Genomic DNA, 27,710 nt, shown 5'->3' with positions numbered 1-27,710 from the left:
CTTAGCAGTAAATGCAAAAAAAAGTTTTGTGTCCACTGAGGTTTTAAGTAGCTTAAGCTAGAAAAGTCTTACCTCACCACAGTGTGCTGTCACATGACTTTATATTACATATCTGAACTTACTGCAGAAGACCATTTGAAAAAGTTTTGGTCATGTGACTTAAAATTTGATGTTAAATTTCATTGCCCTGCAGAAACATTTATTATTTCCCTACGAGTTTTAGAATGATCCGTCATCGGAACAGATCCACTGAGCACTCACCCGTCTCTCGTGCCGTCCATGGCAGTCAGCGGGGACAGGTGATGAGGGCTCCCGAGGTCGCGGTCTAGCCGGTGTTGTCTGGAGGGCAGGTCGGTGGCGGAGACAGGGTTGGGGTTAGGGGAGAGAAGCTCCACCGAGGCGCTGTGATGGGGGGTGCTGGAGCCAGTGTACAGGCCTGAAAGACAAACAAAGCTAATTCAGTAAATGTGCCAAATAAACCCGAGGGCCCTGCACTCCATCTTTCCTTTGAGCAAATCAAAAACTTCGTCATGACAACGGGATTTTTAAAAATGTTTTGACAACCTTCATCCAATCAGAGAGCTCCCTAAACTCAAACGCTCTGTGTTTGCGCTGTCTGTAATTTAGGGTACATTGTTTGTGCTGCCACAGGGATTGGCCCTGTTTGTCCTTTGAGCTTTTTGTTCTCATTACACAATAATAAACTAAAATGTTACATGTGTTTGAACTGTAACTGTGAGCAGTAGGGCAGTTAAAAAGCAGAATGATGTTACAGGATAACCTCTGTTTTGTGTATGTTTGCCTGTCATGGTTACGCGAGTTCTTGCAAGCGTACGTAGAGCTGTGAGGGTACAGTATATGTGAAGCAGTGCAGCGTGTGCATGTCTACATGTGCATTGTACTGTATCAGTATGATTTTATTTGACTCGCTGCTGGAAATGTTCAGAAGAGAATAAAATTGGTTTATGACTCTGTTCCAAAATCTCCAATATGTCTTTCGCTATTCCATCTCTAACTTTTTCAAAACTACATTTGATTAATATTTTGTTGATGCAGTTTTCTGTGGGGGGCCATTATTTTCTACTCATGCTGGCTGCATGCTGCCAACTTTCTCTACTGTTTCAAGCTGCAAACTATGATTAAACACGGATCCATTATTCTTAACCAGAATGCCCTGGGCCGCTAGGGCTGCAACTAATGATAGTGATTATTGATTCATGTTTTATTTGTTTTTATTTTTCCATTTTTAATGAAATATGCCCGTCCCAAAGTTCCTTAAGCCCACAGTGACGTCTTAAAGCTGCTTGTTTTGTCCAACCACCAACATTAAAACCAAATGCATTCATTTCACAACAATGTAACACAAAAAAAGCAGTAAATCTTCACATATGAAATGTTCCAACCAGAAAATGTTTGTCATTTTTGTTCTACTTGGACATTCCACTGCGTGAATATGCTGCACTGCTTGTGATCTTTTCAAACCTTACGTTTTTCCTGTGGTTTCATTCTAACATCATATAAAAATGTTGCTCCAAAGGGAAAGACTAATTCATTAAAGAACTAAACACATAGAAACTGAACGTGATCCCCAGTTGTTCTCCCAACACAGTAAATCTTCTCCCTCCATCTTCCACTTCGTTTATCGCCTGATTTCTTTCCCAGCATCCTCGAGGACAGCCGTGCGCTGACTGTCTGGTGTAGTTAACCGGTAACGAGAGGAGCGGACAAGAAGAGATGAAAAGATAGAGGAAAGATCGGCGCTCCTGGTTTTGCCGTTTCCAGGCCCCAGCTGTTCTCAAGTGGAAGCATGCCGAGGCCTGATCTGACAGCGCTCCGAAATGGTTACAAGCTTGATTCATTACCCCCAAATCATCAGTCAGAGACCTTAAATGTTTTCCCCTTTAGCCCCAACATCTGCTACCAGAGCGGCAAAACAGTCGACAAATAATGGCTGTGATTGCCTCAATTTCATCACCGGTTCCTCGCAGAGGGAGACGGAGGGGATCTGATGGCGCTCTTTACGAGTTAGTGGATCATTATGTTGTGAAGATGTTGTGGAAAAAGCTTCTGGTGGCGTTCAGGAAATAACTAACAAGTTCTGTGTGAGAAGGAGATGGAGAGTTATATCAAATCCATCAGTCAGCATAACAGCAGGAGCATGTAAACCTCTGCATTAAAACTATGATGAGTACTTCCTCTGGGTAATCAGCAAACACTCTAATTACGCTCTATAAAACAGAGAGGGGCTTCTCGTAAGTCTCGCTGCAGCCATGTTAATAAGAGTAGACTTATAACCAGTGAACAGGAAAACAAATTCAGCTCTGACTGGAAGCATGACTCATTTTCTGCTCCACAAGTGTTAATGATGGGATGGCTGCCCACTTTGCTCCACCCCCTTCCAAGCATCCTATTGGCCCCAGAACAAAGTGAAACTCGTGTTAAATGGAGATCCAACCTGCGACACCTTTCGCCGGTCCTTGAATAGCACAGTGTCCTTGAACGCTTTGGCGTCAGCTTGTGAGCGAGCTTCCCGGGGGCTTTGAAACCCTTTAAAACAAGAGAGTAAGTAACATCCACTCAGAAACAGAGGGAGGCTGAGGGTAAAAAGCCAAGACTCAGAGGCTCGGCCCGACAATCAAAGACAAGTTGAGCATTCACAGTTGTCAACGGTGCGCAGAGTTCCAGCAACAATAACAGAGAGCAACGGGGAGCCTGGACGGGGTACAGGAAGAAAACAAGGACAGATGTGTCCATAAAGTGAGGAAGCCACGGGGCATCTCTCTTGTCTTTAAGATTTTTATAATCTATTTATCTCCCTCTTGTTTCCAATCCAATGTGGTGTTGACTTTTGGTGATGGTCAAATTCATCAATTAGAAAAATGGAAAGTTTAAAAGCCACATGTGACGAGTAAAAGTTAATGTTTGTTGCTGTTGCTAATGGATTTTGCAGCCTTTGCATGACAAGATGACAGGTTAACATGATGTGGCTCTGCCATACAAACCTAACCAACAAAAGCACAAGATGGTAACACTTAAATAACCAAGTGCTTTCAAAATGATTTTATATTTTAGTATCACCAAATGCTTCGGGAGTATGATTTTTACAGCCGGAAAACACAGAATTAACATAATACATCTGCAGGACAGTTCACATAGCTGTTGATTATCAGCGATGACTTGATGATTGCTCTACCAGGTGTCTTGGATTCTGGCGGTCAGGCCTCACTTGCAGGCCTGTTCTTCTGTTTTGGAACAAATATTCCCCGGCCATCGATATTCTGAGATACAGCCGGTCCCTTCCTCTCACATTGTGAATTAACCATGGAGGATAGAGCTACTATCAGTGTCATATGACATGATGCTTTCAAGCCAAAGACCAAATCATTAGGAGGAATTTCTTGTTGAAGTGATTTTTTCTGTTGAATTCTCACAGATACTAGAATGGTTCTCAGTAGAGTAACTGGGGAACTGTTGGGTTTCTCTATATTAATAAGATTTTTAGGCCTTGACCTTCTATGTTAAGTGCCTTGAGATAATGTATATTATGATTTGGTGCTATACAAATAAAATTGAATTGAATTGAATTGAATAGAGTGAATTCCTCCAACAAATTCTTGCAAGCCTTAAAGCTTAAGTCATCCATGAATTGTCTATACCACTGATCCTTTGGGGCTCTCATTGGGGCTGGAGCCAATCCCAGCTGATATTGGGCAAGAGGCGGGGCACACCTTGGACACGTCCTCAGCGTATCACAGGGTCAACATACAGAGTACCCAGAGAAAACCCATGCCAACATGGGGAGAACATGCAAACTCCACACAGAGTGGATTCAAACTGGAAAGGAAACTTTCTTGCTGTGGGGCTAAAGCTTTCTAGCCATAATTCTTTCAGTACAGCGACTAATAAAAAAGATGAAACCACATTTAAATCTGCAAGATCCAGATTTTTATTTGGATCTGCACACAGTCATAGATATCACACCTCTAAAAAGGATCCACCCCTTTGTCTTTCTTGGCCCATGTGCTATCCTGTCACAAAACTTGACCAAACAAGAATGGCACACAGTAGAGCACATCCCTCCATCAAGGCCCAACGCTTCAATCAAGCTGCACCGAATTTCACCCACTCATCGATATCGGTTCCCTAAATGTGCCTGATTTTTTCTTTCCTCAAGATCCATGAAAATGTGGAAAAGTGCCCTAAAAGTAAGTAAAAGCAAATTCTGGATCCGACCCCTGAAAATGTAATCGTGTCTTCCCTGTATAAAATTGAATTGAAATGTTTTTGTGGGATCTTGCTTACCAACACATCAACCAACAGATTAACAGGAGTGAAAACACTGAGGTGATAATAGTCTCCTGGCGTGTACTGTGAGGAAAGATAAAGAGACTTGCAGCCTATGTTTCTAGTGCAAGCAGAGGGATTGCATTACTTAATGTACCATAAGGCAACATAAGCAGGGTGTTGTGTGACTGAGCAGTGTCCTGTGTGCACCTGTGAAGATGTCTTGGCCCATTCCTGGAGAACGACCATCTTTGCCATTGTAGAGGTGCTGTGAGGAGGTGGAGCTCTGAAGGTGCTGCATGGACAAACACTCACTCAGGACGTCCTGCTCCAGGTGAGGGCAGGGCCGAAGCTGTCAGTCACAAAGATTGGAAAAAAACAAAGAACCATTAGATAAATCATGATGAGTCACTGAGAGAGAAAACTCCCATCTGCCCCACAAGATTACGCAACCGAAGAACCAAACGCAGCTTCAGTTTATTTTGTAGGTTGGAGCCTATGTGGGGTATGTTTTCTCTTTGTGCAGTAATGTGATTATGATGTTAATATGAAACAGTAACTCAGCAAATGAGAGGACATCGTAAGTCAGGGGGACCCAGAGGACAGATCACATGCTGCTTTTAAAGTCATTCGTTGGCCTTGGACATTGTGGCAAAGTGATTACTGCATCAAATCAGAGCCAATGTGAGGTTGCTTCTGTTTCTCTCGCTGCCCACAGTAATGAGGGCAACTGAAGACACATTTCAGCCTCATAGTCCTTTACACGGCACAAAGAAGAAACCTAAACCTTAAGGAAACTCAGTCAGTTGGTGAAATGGGACATCTGCTTTATGGATCAGCACAACAGCTGAGTTCTGTTGTATACATCAGTGGATTTCACTGTAATAAAATGTTATAGTTGCTGTGGTGCACACTCGGACAGCACAAACATCTTGTTCTTTCCTCAGGAGATCTACCTTAACAACATCCTGAGGAACCAACACAGGGATCAGGATAGAGGTATAGCTTAAAATCTGAAGTGGGAAAGAAAGGAAGTGATTTTAAACCGAGAGTGTGAAATGAAACAGGGCCACAGTCAGAATTTAAAACTGAGTGGAGTGACATTGAGTTATGAGTTATGAGTGACATCGAGTAATGGAAAAACAAATATCTACTCAGAACTCTTCATTGGTGAGTTGAAGCATAAATCAACAAATCACATGAACACAATATCAACAATAAATAAATCCCACTGACAAGTTTTAAACAGTTCACACTAGTGTTGTAGACAAAGAGTCGAAAAATGAGATTTGTTTTGTTCCAGTTTTCAACACCCCCCCTCACTCCTGCTTTATCCTCACATGGGCTCAATTGGACATTTTACTGACAGAAAAGTTTTTAGAAAATGGAGCAAATGAGCTCCATACATACCCTGCGAAATATTTCCAGAAAATATCCAGACTTCAGAAGAGTTCTGACAGGAGCTATATTACTGTGTAAATATTTAGTAAAAACTACAGTAATTCCTATGAGAAAAATGTTGAATGTATTAGAACAATATATTCGTTAATATTGTGCTTTATCAATAAAATACATTTATCCTGTTTATCAGTTTCCATAGAACAGATCAACAAATCAAATTTTATTTGTATAGCCCATATTCACAAATCACAATTTGTCTCATAGGGTTTAACAAGGTGTGACATCCTCTGCCCTTAACCCTCAAGAATTTTAGCCACAGATAGGAATCTGTGGCTAAAATTAAAAAAATATCTCTCCATACATGTTCTTTTTTTGACCATGCTCCTGTGTTTTAGTCTAGGCCTTACTATGTAAACTGCCTTGAGATAATGTATATTATGATTTGGCGCTTTATACAAATAAAATAAAATTGAATGGAATATTTTATCCCAATATGGGATGGTTAAAAACTAAAGATAGATAGTAAATAAATAAAATCAATCCAAAATTGTAAAAAAGTATATAAAAATTAGTTTGAACAATTGAGCTGGATCTGAATCCAATATAAGTTTGTTCAATCAACCAGAAAATAAAAAAATATGAACCAAACCTACATCATATTTTGTTTTCGTCATCATGCTGTGATATTAACTATCATCATGAATACATATTTTTTAGTGGTGTATAACAGTAAGAGGTGAAAACTTTATGGCTCCAGGAGGCATAAAAACCTGGCAGTGCTGCGCTGAGTCATTTTGACCAGAACAAGTCGAGTGCATCATTCAGAGAAATGGCTCCAGTTAAACACGACTAAATGTCAGAGCTGTCAACCACATGTTTTTCTATCCATCATCAGCCCAACCCTTCCTTTCTATGAGTCTGTCTTTGTTCCTGTGTATCTTTCTTTCATAGAGTTAATTGACAGCAATGAGCCAAGTGGACAGATAACAACTTCTGCTTTCTCATTTGCTGAAAACACAAATGATGGCACTTTCCAACTTTGCTGGCATCCTCCATGTTATGATTTCATACGTAGATACTCTATGTCCATGTGTGTGTGTGTTTGTGTGTCCTCCAGGGAGAGCCTGACGAGTGCCCTGCAAAACATTTGTCAAATGTAACCGGGGCTCTGTTTTTTCCCCACAGTGACACTCCTAACAGTTTTTCTCCGGGCCGGCTCCAAGAGTGGAGTAAGAGCATTTGTTTGACATTTGTCCATAACATCTGGTCATTGGGGTATTCCGCACTACAGCTTATTAACAATGCTACAAGCGCACATGTGTTTCCCTTTACGACGCTAAAGCAAAAGAACACATCATCCACCCTGCCACTATCCAGCCCCTTCCACAACAATGAGCCCATTCTCTCAGTTATTTACCCACTTCCAGTCAGGGAAAGAATGAGCTTTTGACCATGAACATGATGAAATGTGGTCTAACCTGATCTATTGTGGGGAAACGATTCTCAGAGACAACCCTCTGAGTCCGGCCCCTGGGCCTCCCAACCCTGAAATTAAACCAACCAGATAGATCTGTGGATAATACAGATCAGAACAGGATAGATTACATGAAGTGGTGTGTTTGTAAAAACCTGCCGCTCTGCCGTAATGACTGGAATAAGGTCATTCTGGAAGTTCACCAAGAAAAAAATGCACGGTAGCTGCTGAGCAGGGTTTACTGTTACAGATGTGTTTTAACCACCCATACACATGAGAGACCATGAGAATTACTTTGATGCAACATAAACCATAAAAGATTGTATTCTTCTTCTTTAATCACAACATTTAATTGATTTACTGTGGACTTCAAGTTTGTCTTTAGATAACTTTCATTTTCTTTTATTTAATGCTCAAAAATAAGAAAACAATAAATGTCATTTGAGACAATTTTTGGTTCTTTCTTGGACTTTATTTCTTTTTTGACTTCATAACACTATAGGTTCATTAAGGTTTTTCTTGACTTTGCCCTCCCACTCTTCACAGAGTATCTTACCTTCCTACGCACCTGTTGCTCTTTGGCTGAGTGGATTTTGACGTGTTTGCGTAGCGAGCTGGGATCTGTGTAACGTTTGGTGCAGCCGGGGATCTGACACGCATACGGTTTCTATGAGGAGAGAGAAAAACATTTCACATCAGTTGTAATACATTTGAAATTACTTTATTTTAAGAGAAGCATCAACAGAGGACAAACAGGGCAGATATTAAAGAGCTCATAGGGAAAAAAATGAAGGAGGAAAATCATTATACAGTAAGTTTGAAATTTGTTGAAGTAAAGGCAAAGGTCAAGTCCTACCTTTCAGCTGAGAAAAACACATTGTTTGAAGGAAGAGAGAAGAGGAAGAGCAGAAAAGGGATGAAAAGACGAGACAAACAATCAGTTGTATTGAAATAAAGTATTGAAACACCAAATTATCTTAAAACGACAGAATTGTGTTGGTTTTCTAGGACTTTAAAGCTGAATGGTCTGTTCTGTTTTACCTCTCTGCAGGAATGAATCCACACAAATAACATTAAAACTGCAAGATGCTGAATTGGCTCTTAAGTTTTAAGAACTAAACTGGAATGTCACTCAGTAGAACACATAGCTCCACCAAGGCCCAACAGTCCCCTTAAATAGAATCAAGCTGCACCCAATTTCACACACTCAATAAAAATAAGGTCCCTAAATTTGCCTGATTTCATCACAATTGATGAATTATTCCCTGATCCAGATTCACACTAAAATGGATTCCCCTGATTAATCCCCGACTCAACTGCATCCTTCAAACAATCTTCTTGGGAATCCATCTGGTAATTTCTGCATAAACTTTCTAACAAACAAACACACCAACAAATGGACAGGGGGCAAAAACATACTGAACAACAGACATGTTGATGTGTTTGACTGTGCTATACTTTCTGTATTGTGTCTGTATGACTAATAAATAGATCATGTGAAATTTCATGTGAAAAGACATTGCATATTGTTGAGCAGTCATATTTGATCAAAGCTGTTCAGTGGTGATTCATTGGCTTGCTGACATGGCTGTAAAGACGGAGATTCAGGCAGATTAGTGTAACAGAACATCTGTAGAACGACTGCACTGTCATGGAGTTTCCTCATCATTTCACATTCCTCTCATTTACCAAGCAAATAAAGCATGGAGCTCACTGATTGAAGGATTTTTCCTGCTTGAGGCACTTTTTTTTTCATCCTCAGGAATATAAGTTTCCCATTAAAGCGTAAGGGGATATGTGTCTTTATTAGCTCGGCCTCCATACCTCAACCTCCTCTGTAAATAATCCATTGTTATTCCAGGGTGCTTACAGTGCCAATCATCTGTGCCATGTTTGTTTTGCCAAGCATGCACCCAATACAGCGCCGAAAAAAAAAAAAAAAATACAAGCACAACTTCTGTGTAGAATAAATATCATTAAAGCTTGAAAATGATTTCCCCCAAAGTGTTTTTGGCAGCGCAGGCAGCTGGGCAGGAACCGCGAAGGCCTTAGCAGGGTGTTAATGTGAAGCCATAAGCATCGGGGTCCCCGATTAGCTGTATCATTTGTCCTACTGTGGAAAGAGTGGGTGGTGGAAGAAAATCCCTAACTGATAGAAAAACACAGGTCCGCATTGAAATTTCTACTTGGATAAACACGAAAGAATGATTTACTTGTCCAAAAACCAAAACACATTGATAGCTGGCCAATACAGAAACACTGGGGGAAAATATTCTGGTAATACAGGTATTATAAAAGTACTACTAAAATAAATTTCTTTTTCAATTCATTAAAAAAGTGGTAAATTTAAGGGTTTACCGCTTTAAAAAAAATCTGACCCTTGCTACAAGATTCCTTGTATGTGGAGCAGTGTCAAAGTTGAATCCATGAGAGCCACCTGAGATATAGAAAGTAGTTTCCACCATCTAAAACAATTCTCTATTAAAACTTTTTTTTTCTTTTTCACCTGAGCAATTAGTACTTGTTAAAGACATTGCCACCACTCCCTCAACAAACTTAGAATCCAGTAGAATCCAGTGGCACTTAAGCAGATGACAATATTCTCTTACAGTAGTTATACTGTATGGCTGAAAAATGGCTGAAACCAGAGGTTCCTCGAGTCATGATTTATGAAATCTATAAAATTCAGTTAGTAAACCACATTATTATAAACTTAGCCTATTTGCTTGATGAGAGATGGAAAAGGACACAGAAAAAAATAACAAATCATTAATCTTTCCCCTTTTTCCTTTTCGGTCGCTGTAACACTTCCTTTTTCTCTTTTTCTCTTACCTTAGGAGAAGCAACTACTGTGAGAGAATATAAAAAAAACAGCTGCACACAAGTTAAAAGTAATTAACAGTTTTTGAGACATTTAATACTGGAAAAGAAATTTTTACCAATTCATCGAAATTATTATTTTTTTTTCCAGTGATAAATATTTATGGCAACAGAGCAAAAAAAGTGGTTCATTCTGAATTCTGGACTTAAAAACCTATTCCACCAAATGATTAAATGTTTTGACTTGTTAAATGATCATCTTACTTCAACATAATGACACTGATTTCTAAATCTGGGGTTTATAATAAATACATAGGGTGAAAATAAATCAAAATATCATCAGGACCCATTTAGATTTGTGTAGTGTCATATAAATCGGAAATCATTTTTTAAAAAACCTCATGTCTCAACTGTTGACTTCATAATTTGAGCAAAACAACATATTTACTGCAGGGCTGTGTTGGCCTGCAGGTGGTGATAAAGTGAGATATTGGTTGAGGCTACTGAGACGTGAGGAGGGACGGCGATGGCTGACTCAACCTTTCCTCAGGTTAGACAAACAGGAGAAGCTCTGTCTGAGCTCAGAAGTCTGTTACAGCCTGAGAGCTGTGACTCGGCCTAATGGAACTGATCATTTATGTCACTGCCAGTGCTGAGGGAGCAAGAATGCCCCACCACTCAGGGACTGACAGAAAACTTAAGTCTAACACTGTAAAGATGTGGAAATAAGCACTGAGGCTTCGATGGCTGCAGTTTTTTGGTGTATAAGCAGAGGAGGGGTGGAGTGTGAGTTGACGGTCAATTCCACTTATTCCACTTTTTTTTTTTTGTAATTTGCAGAAAATATAATCCCTAAATGGATTTTACAGAACTAAACATTTACAGTCTATAATTTCATGCAGCCATTCTTTTCGCAACTCTTTTCTGTGACCACCCAGACTATTTCAAGTGTTGGCCTGGGAAATGTTAAACATTAATCTATGGTGAAACATCGGGAGAAAGAGAAAGTGAGACAGAGCAGAGACTTGGTTTCTGACCGTGTCCAGGTGAGTGCGCTGATGCTTGGCCCGGTCGCTGGAGTTGCTGAAAGCTTTCTGGCAGCCGGGGTGCTGGCACAGGTACGGCTTCTCTCCTGTGTGGCTCCGCAGGTGGATCTTCAGGTTCTCCAGACGTGAGAACGCTTTGTTACAGCCCTCGAACTGGAAAGGAGAGAGCACGTACACACACAAAAAAGAGACGACCACACATTTAGGTAGGTATGCACAGAACCACACGTGGAAATAAACAGACACCCACATGCATGAACAAACACACACACACACACACACACACAAACAATCAATCAGTATGAAGCTGGTAAAGTCTGGTACAATGTGGGCTCTGTATATGTGCATGTGTGTGACTCAGAAAGAAGTTGTCCCACTCTTCCCCTCAGCCCCTTGATCACTCACACAGCTGAAGGAGTTCACTCTACACCGCGTATTCACGGGCTGTGGAAAAGCAAGAGATGCTGAAGAACATGGGTGGTTCAAGAGCATTTTTTCCATAGCTCTTGAATTACGCAGCCAGTCTGAGAACCTTTGTTTAAAACCACGTCCTCACTTGAAAGACAGCGGCCTGCGTGACTGTACACCTGCCGCCATCTACATTGCGGAGGGAACGGGAGTGCGTTGTACTGCTGCGGTTAATGGACTGTAATGCATAGCATGAGATAAGTGTTGTGCTGCGTATCGTACATTAGACATTGACAAGTGACAGTGACGGTAAACAAGCTCATGTCCGACCCGCCTCAGCCCATTTGATCCCGACCACTCAGCCAATGAACACCACAGATTTGTTAACACGTGAATGATTTATGAGGCTTCTCATGTGTCCACTCCTGCTCTTAAGCAGAAAACATGGCCGATTGGTTGATGAGGCGGTCGATGTCAAGACCCCCTACAGGGGCTGCTGTGTAAAGAGTCACAAAGTGTATGGGTGTACAGTGGTATAGGAAGCATATAGCTCAATGTTATTAATATTTTATATCTAAGTAGCAGTATACACTCGAACCGCTATACTGGCACTTAACTGTCACAGGAGTAAGAGAGTTGTCAGCTGGGTCAGGACTGTTCCGCATGGCCACATGTCCATCAGCCCAACTGATGTGGATTTTTGGGGGCTGATGCTGATACTAATATAACTGAATAAAACGTTTACCATATTGAAATAACGGCAGATAAATAAAGCAAAAAGGCAACTATGCCTAAGATATTATTATGACAAATAAATGTAAATGGGGCTTGATATTCTATAATTTAATCATAAACTTGATTATAAATAACTATAAATAAAGGAATAATAACTGGATCAGAAATACAGAGAAGATCAGACAAACAAGACTGTTGACAGATGGCAACTTTTGACACAGGGTTTTCACATCAGGAGGTGACAGCACAATGTGATCCTGTTGCTCTTTGTGTTTACTGTGCTGTGACTGATGTTTGAGTTAGATGTAATGAATGAAAAGGAGACATGCAGAGGTGCAAAGGACTAACGTCTGTCTCTACAGCCACAGTCTGCTCCGTGTTTGACAGTTATTTAATCATTTCAATTTCATCTCCTCTTTTTTAACCAGTGGGGAGGTCAACAGAAAACATAACATTAATAAACATCAAGAAACATCCACCCCTGTTTCCAGTATTGACACTGGCAGCGTCTATTACTTCCTTACTTTGTGGATTAGTCTGAACACAAGCTGTAGCTGCTGCAGTGTCTGTGTTTGAACAGTTTGTACGTGAACCATCAGAAGGTATTAACTATGTGCAGAAACTTAAGTTTGTTTCTGGTTTCACTGGTCAAAACTTTCTGAGTTCTTCAAAGTGTTTGTGGTCCCATGAGAAAGTAATATTGTGTTGAAAAGGATATGGAAAAATAGTCCTTATTCGTACTACGTCAAAATCTTAAAGATGAGGTTAAGTCTCCGAGGAGGCAGGAAGACGTCTGTTCTGATAAATGAATTGTTGCAACATCTTTGAGTATAAACTGTGTTGCGGAGGCTTGTCGTTCTCTACCGTCCATTGTACCCTGACCTTTAGTGAAGCCGACTGACAACAGGTCGGGTTACGGCTAAGGAGAGAGTGACACCATTCCTGTAATGGGCCTTCAGCTTCATCTGGGCTCAATGCTCATCCCTGGCCTCCTTCATTCACTCACACAGTACAGGCAGGGCCTTCTATTCACTGAGGCTCCATTTAATATAGGCGAAACCTAAGCCTGTCATGGTAGAGCTGTGTTAGGTGACCAGGCTGATCTGTGGGTGTGTGTATATGTGTGTGTGGCTAAGTGAGAGTCTTAATCTGCCCACTTATCGGTACACAACAAACATGAAGTTTTGGGCCAATGAGTTTGAAAAAAAATGCTTCCATTCCACTTGATCAAATTTTTCTAATTGTCTGATTATTTACGAAAAGTTTGCAAAGTTGTGGTAATGAAATATATATTAGATATAATAGAATAAGTCAATGGCACTACAGTTCCCTTAAATGCAATCCTGCCACGGAAATTTCACACACCAGGACATCAGTTCCATAAATGTGGCTTATTTTTTACATCAACAAATTATTATATATATATTAACTTATAAATTAAAAATAAATAAATAAATAAATAATTTCTGGATCCACCCCCTGATCCAATCCCACACCAAAATTGAATGGCTTCTTTCGTGGCCTATGTCCAACCCCCCCAATCCTTTCTGTAATTTTTGCATAATCCTGTTGACAAACAAGCCGCTTTAAAGGTTAAGTGTGTAGAATTTAGTGACATCTAGTGGTGAAGTTGCATGTTGCAGCTGAATACCCCTCACCTCACCCTCCCCTTCCAAACATGAAAGAGAACCTGTGCTAGCCTTTTGTTGTCATAAAAACTCAAAAGGTTTAATTAGTCCAGTTGGGGCTACTATAAAAAAAAAAGCCAGCCTCCGTAGTGAGGACCGGCTCCCGATGACATTAGAAAGTATTTAAAAATAAAGGGCCATTCTAGGGTCAAGAAAACAACAATTAATACAATTGAAGAATTGATCTAAGAAAATTACACACTAGTAAAAACATCATGAGGATTATTTCATATTCAATATCTGCCAATTAATCCCTTTCACCTAAATCTCACACTGGACCATTAAAGTCAAGTTTCAATAACTGATATACGACAGCTAGTCCCATGTTCAAGAGTTCAGCATAATTAGTGGCAAACCATTCAGTAGATTTGGACCCAGGTAACGTGTAGTGTCGTTAAATTAAAGGCAATAAACTTGTTCCAAAGTTCTACCGAGAAATGCATTAAATTGTCACAGCCAAACATGCAGTTAAGAGGACTGGAATGTATGAGGAAAAAAAATATCACACAGGATTCCTCAGCACCAGACATACACACATAGTGCCTAGGCTGCAGCACACAACTATGGAAAATATCCATACATGTTCATGTTGCACACAGTTCTACAGCGGCAACATATTAACTTTGAGTCGTGCCAATCAAATGCTTCAGCTGGAAACAAGAGAGTCAGGCGGGGTGGGAGAGCTTATAAAACTCTCAGTGCAGGGGAACGTCCAAGCTGCCGTACGGGTCATGACAGACACACTGCATGCTGACTGCTGAAATACGGCGCCGGGCATTTGAGTTTGGAAAACAAACATGGCTATTATTGACATGCCAAAAGTGTGTATTTACGTATAAGGGAATAATCACTCTTTCATTGCTTTCTTTTCTGCAATATGAATTTGTGGGTAAATTATAGCCAGAGGTCCGTGGAGGAAACTGTGTTAATCGTAGAGAGCGTGTTATTACTCAAGGAGTGTGAGGTTTTCCTGCTTGCTAAGGAAACCAAAAGGCAATGCCACCTCTGGGCATGGACATTACCCAGAAATCCTGTATGAAAATGTTATGCTACAGTATGATGTTTTCTCGAGGGCAATCCTCTGGTTAAAATGACGTTTTTAAGTGAATTCAGGCATTGTCAACTTCATTTAGGATATTTGGACGATGCATGCACCAAATAACTGGTATTGAAAATGTTTTGACAGTATTGATTTTGGAAGTATGTGGTGTTATTCTGGTGAAGGAGTGACACATGACAAGTATATATTCCAGGTCCTGGGTCTGATTTACGGCTATAAATGATTTACAAGTATTAAGGCTACATAAAGTGGAAAAAAAGAACTATTTTGAGTAGAAAGTCGTAATTTTACAAGAATAAAATGGTAATATTATGAGAAGAAAGTTATAAATTTAAGAGAATGAAGTAAGATTAAATTTGTGATATAATGAGAATAAATTCCTTTTATTATGTCCTAATTTTAGGCAACAAATAATGAAATATGCCAACACATCAGCTCCACATTATCAGTATCATTTTAAGGATTTAATATTATGAAAGAAACTGTCTATTCTGAACCACACAGACTTAGATGAAACTGCCTTTGGTGGAGGAGGAAATGTTTGGAAGTGGTCGACTCTTTCGCTAGTTATATCTTTGTGTTATTCAAAGAGGTTTCATAACTTCTCAAGAAACTTTTTTTCCTCACTTATTCCTTAAAAATGTTTTTTTCTTTATTCTCGTAATATTATGACTTTTTGCTCATTAAATTACATCTTTATTTTTGAAATATAACAACTTAACTTAATATTTCAAATTTTTTTCATGAGGCCCTATTACTCATACCCACCATAATTGCTAATAGTGGATTCCTACAACACTGAACTAAATTACAAATATAGAGTTGATCAAATCATAAAATAATAAATACAAGTTAAAGGGTATATGTCAGTATGTCCACTGCATGGGCTATAAGGAGGTTCCTAAAATATAAACTGTTTAGAGAGTAATGAGCACACAGGATAAAGTGGTGTAAACAGAGAGCTGTGTAGGCTGAGGCATCTGACACAGGAATCGATTTTACCTTTGATATTATCTGTGAAAACAGTTTAGACGACACTAATCACATTAATTGCTTTAAACATGTTTAGTTTCTCACTCTGTAAACCTCCATCTAAGGTAAACCAGCAGATCACCACACGAGGGGAGCGGCATACTGGCAGCGTGGAGGGATTTGAGCCCCTTCTGACACCAGTTTACTCTTTGAGTTAAGGGGAGGGGGGGGTTTCAGTAGCTCGGTAAACATTGGGGATGACAGCGGGGTCTTGACATGGCTGAAGGGGGCGAGAGCGGGTTGAAAGGGTGGACAGGCAGGTGATCACAACAGACAGATTATGGGCCCAGCATGCGAGCTGGTGGAGGTGCGGGCCGAGCCTGAGGCCTTCATGGGAAATGACTCCTGACTGGCAGGGAAAAGGCCAAACAGTGTCGTGGCTAAAAGGCGGCAGTGTGCGGCTCTCTCCTCGCATGCAGCGGCTCATTAGCAGCCGGCAGGAGCTGCAGATGATGCAAACAAACCGGCCGTTATGGAGGTGTGTTGGACGGGGGATATATGGCTGCTGACATGTTGGACAGGAATCTGATTAAAGGCTTTAATGAATGGCGTAAGGAGAGATGGAGAGAATCAGAAGTAAGGGAATATCTGACTGTGGTCCTTTTAGACGAGGTCGTCACCGACAGGACTAATTCGATTTTTTCCCGGAGAATAAAATCCAGTATTTTCTCTAACGGCGGCTAAGTGTTTCTCGTGTTACGACAGACATGAGGGAATCCTTTAACATCTCCTTCAGCACTAATACATCTCTCCGGCCGTGGGCAGTAATTCTAGATCAGACTCTGACTAATGATGAGGAGATGTGATTCAACTGTTGGACTGCTAACTAGCATGAAATATACTATTACTCATGTTCATTGGCCCTCCATAAAATAGAAAAGTTCTCAGAGTCTCCACAGGTTTTTTGCTGTGATCAGTTTTACCCAACACATCCAGGCTCCTTCACTGCCAAGCCTGATAGACACGACGGAGGGCAAAGAGCTTTGGTGGCAAAAGAGGACGCGGCCAAATAAAACATGTTATAAAGTGCCAATGCTCAAAAGCAGCCTGTATAACTTTATGGGTCTGAAAAAAAGGCGGTTGCTGGAACGAGTCGGTTTATCACAAGGTGTCTTTCTCTGCGCTGACCGACGAGGAAAACCACCAACACTTTGGGATCTGTTCGGAGGGGAGGCAGTGGAGCGGAGTGCTCCGGCTGCGGACGGGAGGAACATGTGCATTTAATCTGCCTGCTTCCAAATGCCCTGTGGCAACCACAGCAAAGAGCAGAAAAACGTAAATGGATGAAATTATATCCATATGATTCAACGAGACAGCTAAGGAGAGGCAGGTTTCTCATGCGCTTCGTCAGGATACAAAATTAAACACAGCCTGGCTAAAACATTTGCATTACATAGTTTACACATATCACTTCCACTGTGGACCCTTTTAGCAGCCAGCTTCATCTGTTGTGAATAGGGCTTTGATTTGAATTAAAGATAGCAATGGGCTTGTTTTTGTTCTTCATAAGATAAATGAATTCATACACACTGGCTTTGTTTTTCTTTGACGCATCCTTCCCCTCCCATCTCTTGCACTAAGTTTTGGGAAGTCTTGATTTATAAATGCTGAGATATGAGTAGACGCAGCAAATGACTAAACACGAGTGTTGTCCAGATGCGTATGAACAAGCGAGCTTAGTGAGAGCTGAGCCGATAAATTGGTGGGAGGAAGTAGTCATGTAAATGACTGAAGAAATTGTTCTTAACAGCCATTTTGCACTCATGCCTGAATAGTTTGGGGCCAGATTAAAAAGTATGTGGATGGCACAACAGGAAGCGTTCCTATGATGACTAAATGAGGCTGCTCACATAATGAGCCGGCCCAGCTGGTTGGGCTGCCTCTCGCACACTCGTTTTGCTGGAGATTGAGGAGGAAGTGCCCGTGATGGGTCTGAACCCCTGCTCCCGCCGCGGAGGCCCGGCAACGGTGCGAGCCCTGCGTGGCTTCACAACAACACGGCGAGGCTTCATGGAAGCACTTAACCTGTTGTGGATTCAGAGAGGCCTTCCTTCAAATGTCTACCAGCTCTGCGACCCTGCATCAGATTAGGAGCTAAGATGTGATTTCCTCTCGGGCCGGGCAGCCTGGGGTTTACCGGTTCACCAGGTTGAGGGAGGAAAGAGGAAAACAGGGTCACATTCTCAAAGAGATGAGACAGACTGACGGGGGGGGGGGGGTGTCATCATGTAGTGTTAGTACAGAACTGAACCAATATCCAACCCTAAGTCTTCTGAATTAAATTTTCCTTTCTCAGCAAAAGCTCAGGGTGTCAGATCATTTCCATACATTTAACTGAACCACCAGAGGTCCCTGCCTGTAAAAACCACTGGATTATGTTTTTTCGCATCCATGTTCATTTTGTCGACTGAAAGATGAGAAGGATTTATGGTGCATTTAGGTATGAATAGGGAATAAAAAAAACACTGAATATTTACTGGGTTACATCTTCGTTTACATGATGCTGTGACCTCTACTTCAGCTTATATAAGAGAAGTCCCACTTTGTCTCATGACAGTTTATTCTCACGAGCAGCCTCAACCATTTATAACGGCTAATTAGAGTGCAACGCAAACCTTCCAGTGCCACAGCCATTAGTAACCATCAAGGCATTAATTATAAAACCCATTCACGAAATCCAAACCCGCCCATGAAAAAGACAGTCTGAGGGTTACACAATGAAAATCCTAAACATGATCTGTGTTCTGAGCCGGCGCCTGGACTGATGTTACTGGCGGTCAATGCGGGAACCCCGCCGGACGGGCCCTGAGCTACAGCGTCCTCTGACAAGAGGACTTCAATCTGTCCAGCGCCTCTCTCTCACACCTGACTCTTTTCTCGCTCTCGCTTTCTCTGCTCGTCTCTCGCTCCTCTCTCTTTTTCTACCTCCTGACAGAGAACTCCTCTCACTCGAGCACAACAATGAAGTGTTACTGTGTATAACTCAACATGCTGCACGACTCAGTTTTATATCAGTGGTACTGAGGGATGATGGATGGGAATCAAGCAACAGCCACTAATGACAATAGCTTTATATTTAATTGATCCACTTTAATCCTGTTTTGTTGGATTGTTAGACAAATGTAATGATGTCGTTGGCCTGAGCTCTGAGGTTTATATTAGATTTTTTCCTCCACAGCTGCTTCTTCCACCTCTCCTGCATGAGTCCAAATGTCTGAAAACCTTAAAGCTTCACTGAGGATCTTTACTTGCTGACCTCTCTTATACCCTGATGTGAATGTGGAGAACAGAGGGAAAATATCTGCACAAAAAAAAATCCACAGTAGTGAAGACAAAAGAGGAAGAGTTGAGCTTTATCGTTTTTACTCTAACATGCTTTGTCTACTTCTACAGAAATGTCCATCTTCCTGGGGTGGAAATTGTCAAAACGATAAGAAAATGCAGCACTACTTGTTTAAAATGCAACATGTCTTTTGACTGTATTTCATTTTGGTCTGCTGAGGCTGCTGGTTATGGAGAAAGTGGCATCTTTGGTTGTTACCGCAGGTCTGGAAAGATGCCACTGACAACAACTCCTGACATTAACTGTTCGTTTACTTGGAAAAAAACCCAACACCACCACCAAACCAAAGCATCAGTCCAGAAAACCAAAGTACTTTGCTGGAAGCTAAAACACTTTTACACATTTTATTTTCGGTATGGCCAGAGAATATGTTTTGCTAACATATCCAACACCATCATTTATTTTAAATTCATTTTCAGATAAATAAGAACAGGGGCGTTCTTCTCGGCTGCAGCCCCACTTTGTGATTTCAGCTGATGAGAAACATTTCTATTTTTAAATGCTGCCTACTGGCTTAATATCCTGTGTGACAACTTGATATAATGAACACCACGGTTGAAGTCACAGTGTTCCTGAATTGTACAGACTTGTTAGGTCAATAAATAAAAAGCCTGTCTCCCTTTTTTGGCAAACCGTTCGTTCTCAACACAAGTCAAGAGTTGACACAGCTGTCTCAAGGTGCAAGCCTACTGTAGCATACAATGGCAACTCTATAACTCTGATGTGACAACAAATAAACATTGCAGAAGCCCAGGGAGTTGCCAAGCCAAATACCTAGATGCCAGAAGCACTATGGTCTTCAGACAGAAAACATGCCAGCGAAATTAAACAATAGGTCAACATGGCATCATGATCGACACCAGCCCCAGGACTCGAGCGAGGGCGAAAGGAAAGAGCATACCTTTATGCAACCCTCTGGAGGGGGACCAGACCACAAAGCCTTCTGGGTAAAAAAAAACCCAGCTGCCCAAGAAAATGTGGTGCAACTGAGATGCCATGGTGCCCCTTGATTTGTTCGCTCCTTAGCTCTGCATGGTTGTGCTCTTTCTTGCTCTCTGTGGGTTTCGGGCCCCACTTTCCAGTCATGTGGATACGGCTGGCTGCAATATATCAGACTGCGCTCGACACTCAAGTGCGTCAGGTCCAATCACGGCTCAGTCCGTCACAGCGAGCACATCGTCATTCATTCAAGTTTCAATAAATCAATTCACCACATTTCAGTCAATCAAATAAAGCAATTTATTCCACAGCAACACTGTCATACAGGAACACAGGTTTACTTGAGAGTAGAACCAACTCTGGCCCAGTGCAATTATGATGGACTCGAGTGATTCAAGCACTGGCAGAGATCCTGATGTTCCACCATTCACTGGTATTCTTTAGTAAACATTTTCATATTTATGGAATATTTCCTTCAAATCTTTTCATCAGACATATGTTGATGTTAGCCGTAATACGAGTCCGAGCCTGGCACTCACTGATCCCGCACAATTTGCCAGTTAGAGTGCAGGCACTCTGCTATACAGCATTTTTCCCCAAATACAGTACTTATTTCCTAGCTGCACTTCAAATCATGCATGACCTAATCTTAATTTCTTGGTCTTAAAAAAATGAAATTGGCAAATGGATGATACTGATGTCTTTATTTGTTTAGCCACTGACAAGGATGCACCACGAGCAGATGGATGATACATGACATATAGTTTGAGTGATGGCTGTTGTTACTGTAGAGGCTGGAACAGAGCAAAAACAAAAGGAGGCACTTTGACGTAAAAAAAATAAAAAAAAGCTTCTGACTTGTACTGTAATGTTAAACTAATTCCAAAGCCGAACAGATTGAACGTGAACCAGATGTTTTTTTTTTTCTTTTTTCAGAAGTGAACAGAGAGCAAGAGGGCTTCTTTCTGGAGATAGTTAGAGATCATTGGGGTGTAAAACAGGGGGAGGTAAATCCCAGCTTAAATATCAGTTGTTGTCGTGCCAGTTCTGCTGAGTCACACTATCATAAAATAAAAGTAATAAGAAATTGTATCATTGTGTGTATCATCTCTTTATACAGTACTTCCCACGGTCTCGCTTTCTCATTTTTCCCCATGTCGCTCTCATTATCAATCATTACAGTCGATGTGGTTTTGGTGAAGTGTCACGGTTTCGTTGTGCCATTTAACAACACAGTCCACGCCTCAGAATTGACTTGGATCTTTCCACTGGGCGCTTGCTTCACTCTCTTCACTCTCACTTGGACGTTTGAAAATACACTTGAGGTCATGACAGTACAAAGACACACACACACACACACACACACACACACAAACACACACACACACACACACACACACACGTCTCAGCCTGGAGAGCCTGTTTCACAAACGCTGCAATTGTGTGAGAAACGTCCCCGCTAACGCTTCAAAAATGCTCTCAGGTTCACATTCAGCAAATACCCCATTGCTTGTCATGCGTAACACCTTGTGATGAATTCTGCAAAAATGTTGTTTTTCTGGTGGAATGACATCAGTAGAAAAGCAGAAGTGAATTGCCTGTCTGGCTCCGTTTCTTTCAACCGTCACTTCTTTTCTCAAACATCCAAATTAAACCGGGCACGCCGACCACAGAGCACCACAGGGCATAATTTAAACTTGACACCATAAATGTAAACACGTCTTTCGCTACATAATTTATCCATACTTCTCTCCATGTTTATTCTGCACGGTAGCAACTAACTTTCTCATATATATTAGCTGCGGGTCCTGGTGTGGAGCGGAATGGTGGGGGTCGGGCTGGGTGGAGGGTCACGGTCGTCCTGGGCCTGACGTGTTGCCTAAAGTGCGCTGTGTATAAATGTCCTTCTTGTTGCCTATTCGTTGGATGACATAAAGGCGGTGTGGAATAGATGTTGCTCTGGACTCGGTTCTGTGCAGCGCCCACTCCCACACTGACGAGTCAGCAAAAACAAAAACAAACAAACATCTGGATGGCACTAAGAGATTGACCTCTGTTCAGCAGACACATGGCACACACAGGCAGTCGACCTGTTTGGTGGTAATGTTTCCTGACTGGCTGCTGTGGCACAAACTGTGTCCTGGCACAAAGTGAGGCCAGTGTTTGAATATGAGGAGTGGGCGAGGAAGGTGGCCTCGGAGCAGAGAGGAACTGTTATGTCTTTGGCTCATACAACATGACAAAAATACTTGGGCTATAATCATCCATTTGACTGTAGAGAAGAACCATATAGGTACGCCTCCGCAATACACATGATCCATGACAGTACACAGCCAACAGGCACTACTGTTCAGCTCTGACAACCAGGGAAAATTTTAAGAGTCAAGAAGGGAGTCTACACAGGCGCACTTCTCCATCCTTTCCACCCTCTCTCTGATGCATCCACGTAGCAAACCCCCTGAACATAACCGAGATCCCAAACACACACCCAACCTTCATCTCTCCTATGTATTAGTAAACTGATCTGGCTCAGCAGCTAGGTTAAACTGATTAGGGTTTTGGATGGGACACAATTATGACACAATCTCTATGTAACATATAACCGGGGCGCTGCCCTGAGTCTTCAGGTTTCCGATACCAGAGCATGATTAAATGTTAAGGAAATGGGGGAAACTCAAAATATTGCATTCCAGACAAATGCAATTAAAGTGTATCACATGTAGTAAATCCCACATGCTTTGATACTTTGTTAGGAAGTTGAAAGCGAGGTAGCTGCAGCAGTTTGACCTTTTTTTAGTTTGAGTTCAGTGTGGCAGCGTATAATATTTTCAAGAAATGTTCCCCTGAATGAGGATCCTACATGTTATATTGAATATTGATTTATAGATGTATTTCTGGAATAAAACCAGAGCAGTGAGAAAAAGATCCAGACAGCCCACATGGTGAGCAATCCAAACACAAAGCTGCTCATATTGTGCATAAGCTGAAAAGGTTTCTGGGGTTTCCTCCCATAGCTGCACATAATGCATGTGCTGTCTCAATGATCCCACGTAAATCTACTAAAGTTAATGAGATCAAAGAGTTGTCAAGCAACTCGTGAGACGTTTTGGTATCAGTGTTCTGTCCTGAGCATGAAAATATCATGCAAAAAAGAACATTTTGTACTGTGGTGGAAACCAGGATAATAGGCAAGCTCATGTTTACTTGCAAATGTGAATTGTTCTGGCGACACCAGGCCAGTACTTTACCATTCTGCACTCTGTATTCAATGGTACTGAACCGTATTCTTGAAGAAAACCTTTCATAGAGAAATTCAATTTGCAGGATCTTACTTTTTTATAATTTGGCCAATGGGAATATATTATTCAAATTTTTTATTTTGAATTAGGAAATGCTGATATATGGAAAGAACAAGAGACTGGAACTTTAACCTGATTTAAAAATTTAAATCTTGAAGTAAAGTAAATAATTAAAGTAGAATATGTTAAATCAAACTAACAAATGACAAATAATAAAAACTTAAAAACTTAAAAGAACTGATTGATAGTATTTATATATATCTTTTTCCTTTTAGTTTTCTTTTACATTTGCCTTTCAGGCAGGGCCACTCATCAATGTGGCATATTGTTCTGTCGTAAAGCATCAATGTAAATAACCAATTTACTGTTCAAAAATGTACAGCCATTTAGATCAAATATATTTCAGTTACAATTGAAATATATTCATCTTTGATTTGAATTAAAAGCCAGACAACCTTTAAAAAAGGCTCCTGAATGTGGATGATAGATATTTTATGCATATATACAACAAACACCCCACATAGCTCTGTATGAGATAACATTGTGATGGTTGATGCAGTGTTTTAGTGACTAAACTAAAAGATCCAGAGAGGACACTGAGATGAATGTTGTGGTTGTGTTGATGCAGTAAGTGTTGAGAGTATCAAAGCAATCCTTAATTCAGATCTGGATGATAGATGGTGGGAGAGAGAGAGGGAGTAAAAGTTGGGGGTGATTTTCGAGGGGTTGTGGAGCACTGGACTAAATTACTGGAGGAGATTGACTGGAAAACCTTTTCTGCCTGACAAGGAACTGGCCTGGCCTGCTCGACAAGGAAAACATCTATGCAGGGCTTTCATTCCAATCCAAAACATCAGTCGCACAGCCCCTCCGCCAGCAGTTTCATCATACCAATATCACATATGGCCGGCGTTGTGTTACTATTAGCATGACGACTGCCCTGCCAAGCAGCACAACCAAACTGACAGGAAGACAGAGAGGATAACCACAGGATGGGATTAGGGGTTTGTACAGAGAAATTAGACTATCTAGCTACCTGATGAACTCATTTGCCTGGGGAATGACTGACAAAGCTAATTCAGAAAATGATTTAATGGGGAGCAGAGGCAGATAAAGTGCTATAAGTCCATCAGTGCCAGGTCCTTAGGTGAGCCTGATAAGGTCTTTACATTCGTGCCAACTCCACAGACTCGAGGAGCTCTGTTTCAGCAGTTACTACTGACACAATGAATCATTGCCTGTTGACCCCGATTACTTTAAATTAGCCATATACAGACGTTGTGTGTGTGTGTGTGCGTGTGTGTGTGTGTGTGTGTGTGTGTGTGTGTGTGTGTGTGTGTACCACTGGAACCACTTAGCCTCACTGATCCACAATATTTTGTGCTGTAATTTGGTTTCTATGCCTGATTTGTTTAGATGTTGCTGCTAAAATCTGGTGATTGTGAATGTTTATATGAACTGAGGAACATTGTACCGTAAACAAAGATGTACGACGTATATCCCCACTTCCTTTCTGTTGTACAGAAAGTAATCCAAAATATCCCGGATATGCGTGCCGCCTTCTTGCGCTTTAGACATAGTTTGGTGACAGAGTCTGCGCGGTAGTGGACATGGTGTGGAGCATCACCATGTCCAATTGTAGGTATCCCCAACATGCAACATAGCTACCCGTTTTAAATGTAGTTCCTCTTTTATGGTAGTGTCACCAAGTGGATAAACTTTGTACAGCAAAAGTAAGCACAAAGACAAACATTTTGATTAGTAAGTGGATAAAAAAATAAAAAAATATCATAAATGGCTGTTAGGTGTGGTATCCACGTCCTGCCCATGTCCATTCACCTCCTTGTATCACAAATAACTAATAAAAAACAAATTAACTGGAAAAATGTACAAACATCAGTGTAATAACATCAACCTAAAATGACAGAAACCATCTTTAAAAAAAAAATCGGTCTTTTTGTCGCATCCAAGATCCACCCATTAACATGGAGGAGGTGTTTATGAGCTACACTGCAGCCAGCCACAAGGGGGAACTCGAGATGTTTTTGCATTACTTATGGGGAACTCTCCTGTTGTCCATTACAGAATGAGAAAAACTCCTTTACTTTTACATTTTCTTATTTCCTGAAAAGCAAACATTTTGCAGTATTAACATTTTTTTGTGTTTGCTTCTGAGTCTCGGGTGCTCTGTAGGATTATCTGAAAGTGAATCAGCTTCACCTCAGGTAGTTCTGGGCCCCAGTGGTTCTGAAGTTATGAACTCAGAGATCATGGCCGCTACACTGTCCAGACAGGCCTGAGTGTCAGAAGCTCACGTGGGTACAAACACATTAATATCAACGTCACTCGCCACCTGCGCCCGGTGCCCAGGCCGCTCCAGTTTCAGGTGGCATTCAGAGGAAAAGTCAGGTCATGTGCAGCTGAGCCTCAGTTTTAATTAGTTAATGGCACTCCCTGTTTCATCTCCTGCATTTGAGCTGATTGCTCACAAAAGACTCCATTTACCCCTGAACGCACGCCATCTTGGCACCGGCCGCCACTCAAGGTCTCAGCGTCTGCTGCTGAGGGATTTTGCCACTCGCTCTCTTCCAAAAATCAGTCTAGTAAATCTAAATATATATGTTTGCTGGTTTCACACCAATGAAAGAAAAAAAGAGGAAATTCCATGATCTACGCCAGGGTCTCAACATCCAACTTTCCTTCAACAAGTGGTTTGACTGAGTGTGTCAGTGAGTGTGAGTGTTTTGATGTTTGTCTTTACGGTTTCACATGTGCATGTTTTTGGACAGGGCCCCAGTGAGCTGCTAATGCCAGCTGTGTTTTATCATTGTTAAACGGGCAGGTGGCTCTCTACCACATCTTTGCTCAAAACACAAGATGAACACTAAAATATGTTTATCTACATCTTTGTGGATTTTTTTTGTTTGTTTTTAAATAACTATGGGAGAAAAAATAGTCACGTCAATCAAATAAAAGAAATGTAATGCTGAAAATTCCTATGGGCATAAGTCACATTAAGATCACCTTATGTTACTTACATAAAATTTAATGAGCATGCCTCTATAAATTTGTCGAGGTGCCAGGTGCAAAAATAAAATTTTAAATAAAGCCTTCAAATTGCATCCAAGCGAAACATTGTCTAAATAAAATATTACCATTGGTCTTTACATCACATAATACACCCAAACTGTGCTGTTGTTGTTACAAGCTTCTTACTATGAATTCTTTTATATAAATACAGTGAAACCACTAAATCATTTTTAATACCTCGAACTGCTGACTACATCCTTCATCCCACAACAACATAACCTCCTCTCACACAAATTAAAGCACAGCCTTCTTTTGTTTTTGTAAATTTTAACTTTACGAGTACGTTTTTTCCCCTGATATGTGACCGAGTCTGCTGATCCAAACAAACCAAATAAAGTGGAGAACACTGCACTCCTCCCTGAAGTGAGTCTGCCATGGAAACGCTTGTGTCCTCTCTGCAGCCTCACTGAGTTGGTATTTTTTCACAGCGCGGCTTTCAGATGCTTAAAATCCGCCGGGCCGCGGCTCTGAACAATATCAAAGTCTAGGACCATGTCAGGGCTTCTCTTGCTGGATATATTTTTAATATTTATGCAGACACTGGAAAAAAATGCAATAATCTAAAACAACAAGTGAATTAGGCATGAAACACAACAGGATATTGCAGAGAGATTATGTTGCTTCCTTTTCGCCCTTATGTCCGTCTTTGCCTGCCTGCCCTGCACAACTGCCCAGGGCCGCCTTTAATTGGGAAGGAGAGGGAACTGAACATGTTTTCTACCGAAGCAGCAGAAGTTTTACCTCAGACATCTACATGTGGAAGAAACTAATTTTGTCTAATGAAGAATTTCTGAAAATATTAGTGAAGGACAGTCTGTGACACACATGATTTGTGATAATGACGTTTTACAGCCAAAACGTAGCATGAAGCAAATTCTATACAGCTGTTTTATATACACACACACAAACATATATATATATATATATATGTGTACAGAGAGAGAGAGAGAGAGAGAGATGTGTTATGTTTGGATGTGAGGGGAGCCCTGCTTCATGAGCACATGCTGGAGTCTGCTGCTGGAAAGATAATAAAGAGATTAGCCCTGGTTTTTCTAGGGCATTTGGTCCTAAAACAGAATGTCTCATCTGTT

At 41.1% G+C, this 27,710-nt stretch overlaps 1 protein-coding gene across 3 annotated transcripts in view; it reads right to left on the bottom strand.

Annotated features, from left to right (window-relative positions):
- Positions 1 to 27,710, bottom strand: part of LOC109625837 (zinc finger protein GLIS1) — a 75,013-nt gene that overhangs the window by 9,067 nt on the left and 38,236 nt on the right. For 2 of the 3 annotated variants that reach the window (XM_020081368.2, XM_020081369.2), the window contains exons 5-8: positions 11,017 to 11,178; positions 7,716 to 7,826; positions 4,495 to 4,636; positions 262 to 436 (exon numbers count right to left, since the gene is read on the bottom strand). In XM_020081368.2, the coding sequence (XP_019936927.2) occupies positions 262 to 436; positions 4,495 to 4,636; positions 7,716 to 7,826; positions 11,017 to 11,178 (590 nt within the window). The remainder of the gene's footprint in view (positions 1 to 261; positions 437 to 4,494; positions 4,637 to 7,715; positions 7,827 to 11,016; positions 11,179 to 27,710) is intronic. The other variant, XM_069522188.1, reaches the window with a different exon arrangement.

Source organism: Paralichthys olivaceus, chromosome 3, assembly GCF_024713975.1.
Source record: "Paralichthys olivaceus isolate ysfri-2021 chromosome 3, ASM2471397v2, whole genome shotgun sequence".
NCBI classification, from domain to species: Eukaryota; Metazoa; Chordata; class Actinopteri; order Pleuronectiformes; family Paralichthyidae; genus Paralichthys; species Paralichthys olivaceus.
Note: the sequence above shows the minus strand (reverse complement) of the source record. Positions and strands in the feature narration are given on the sequence as shown.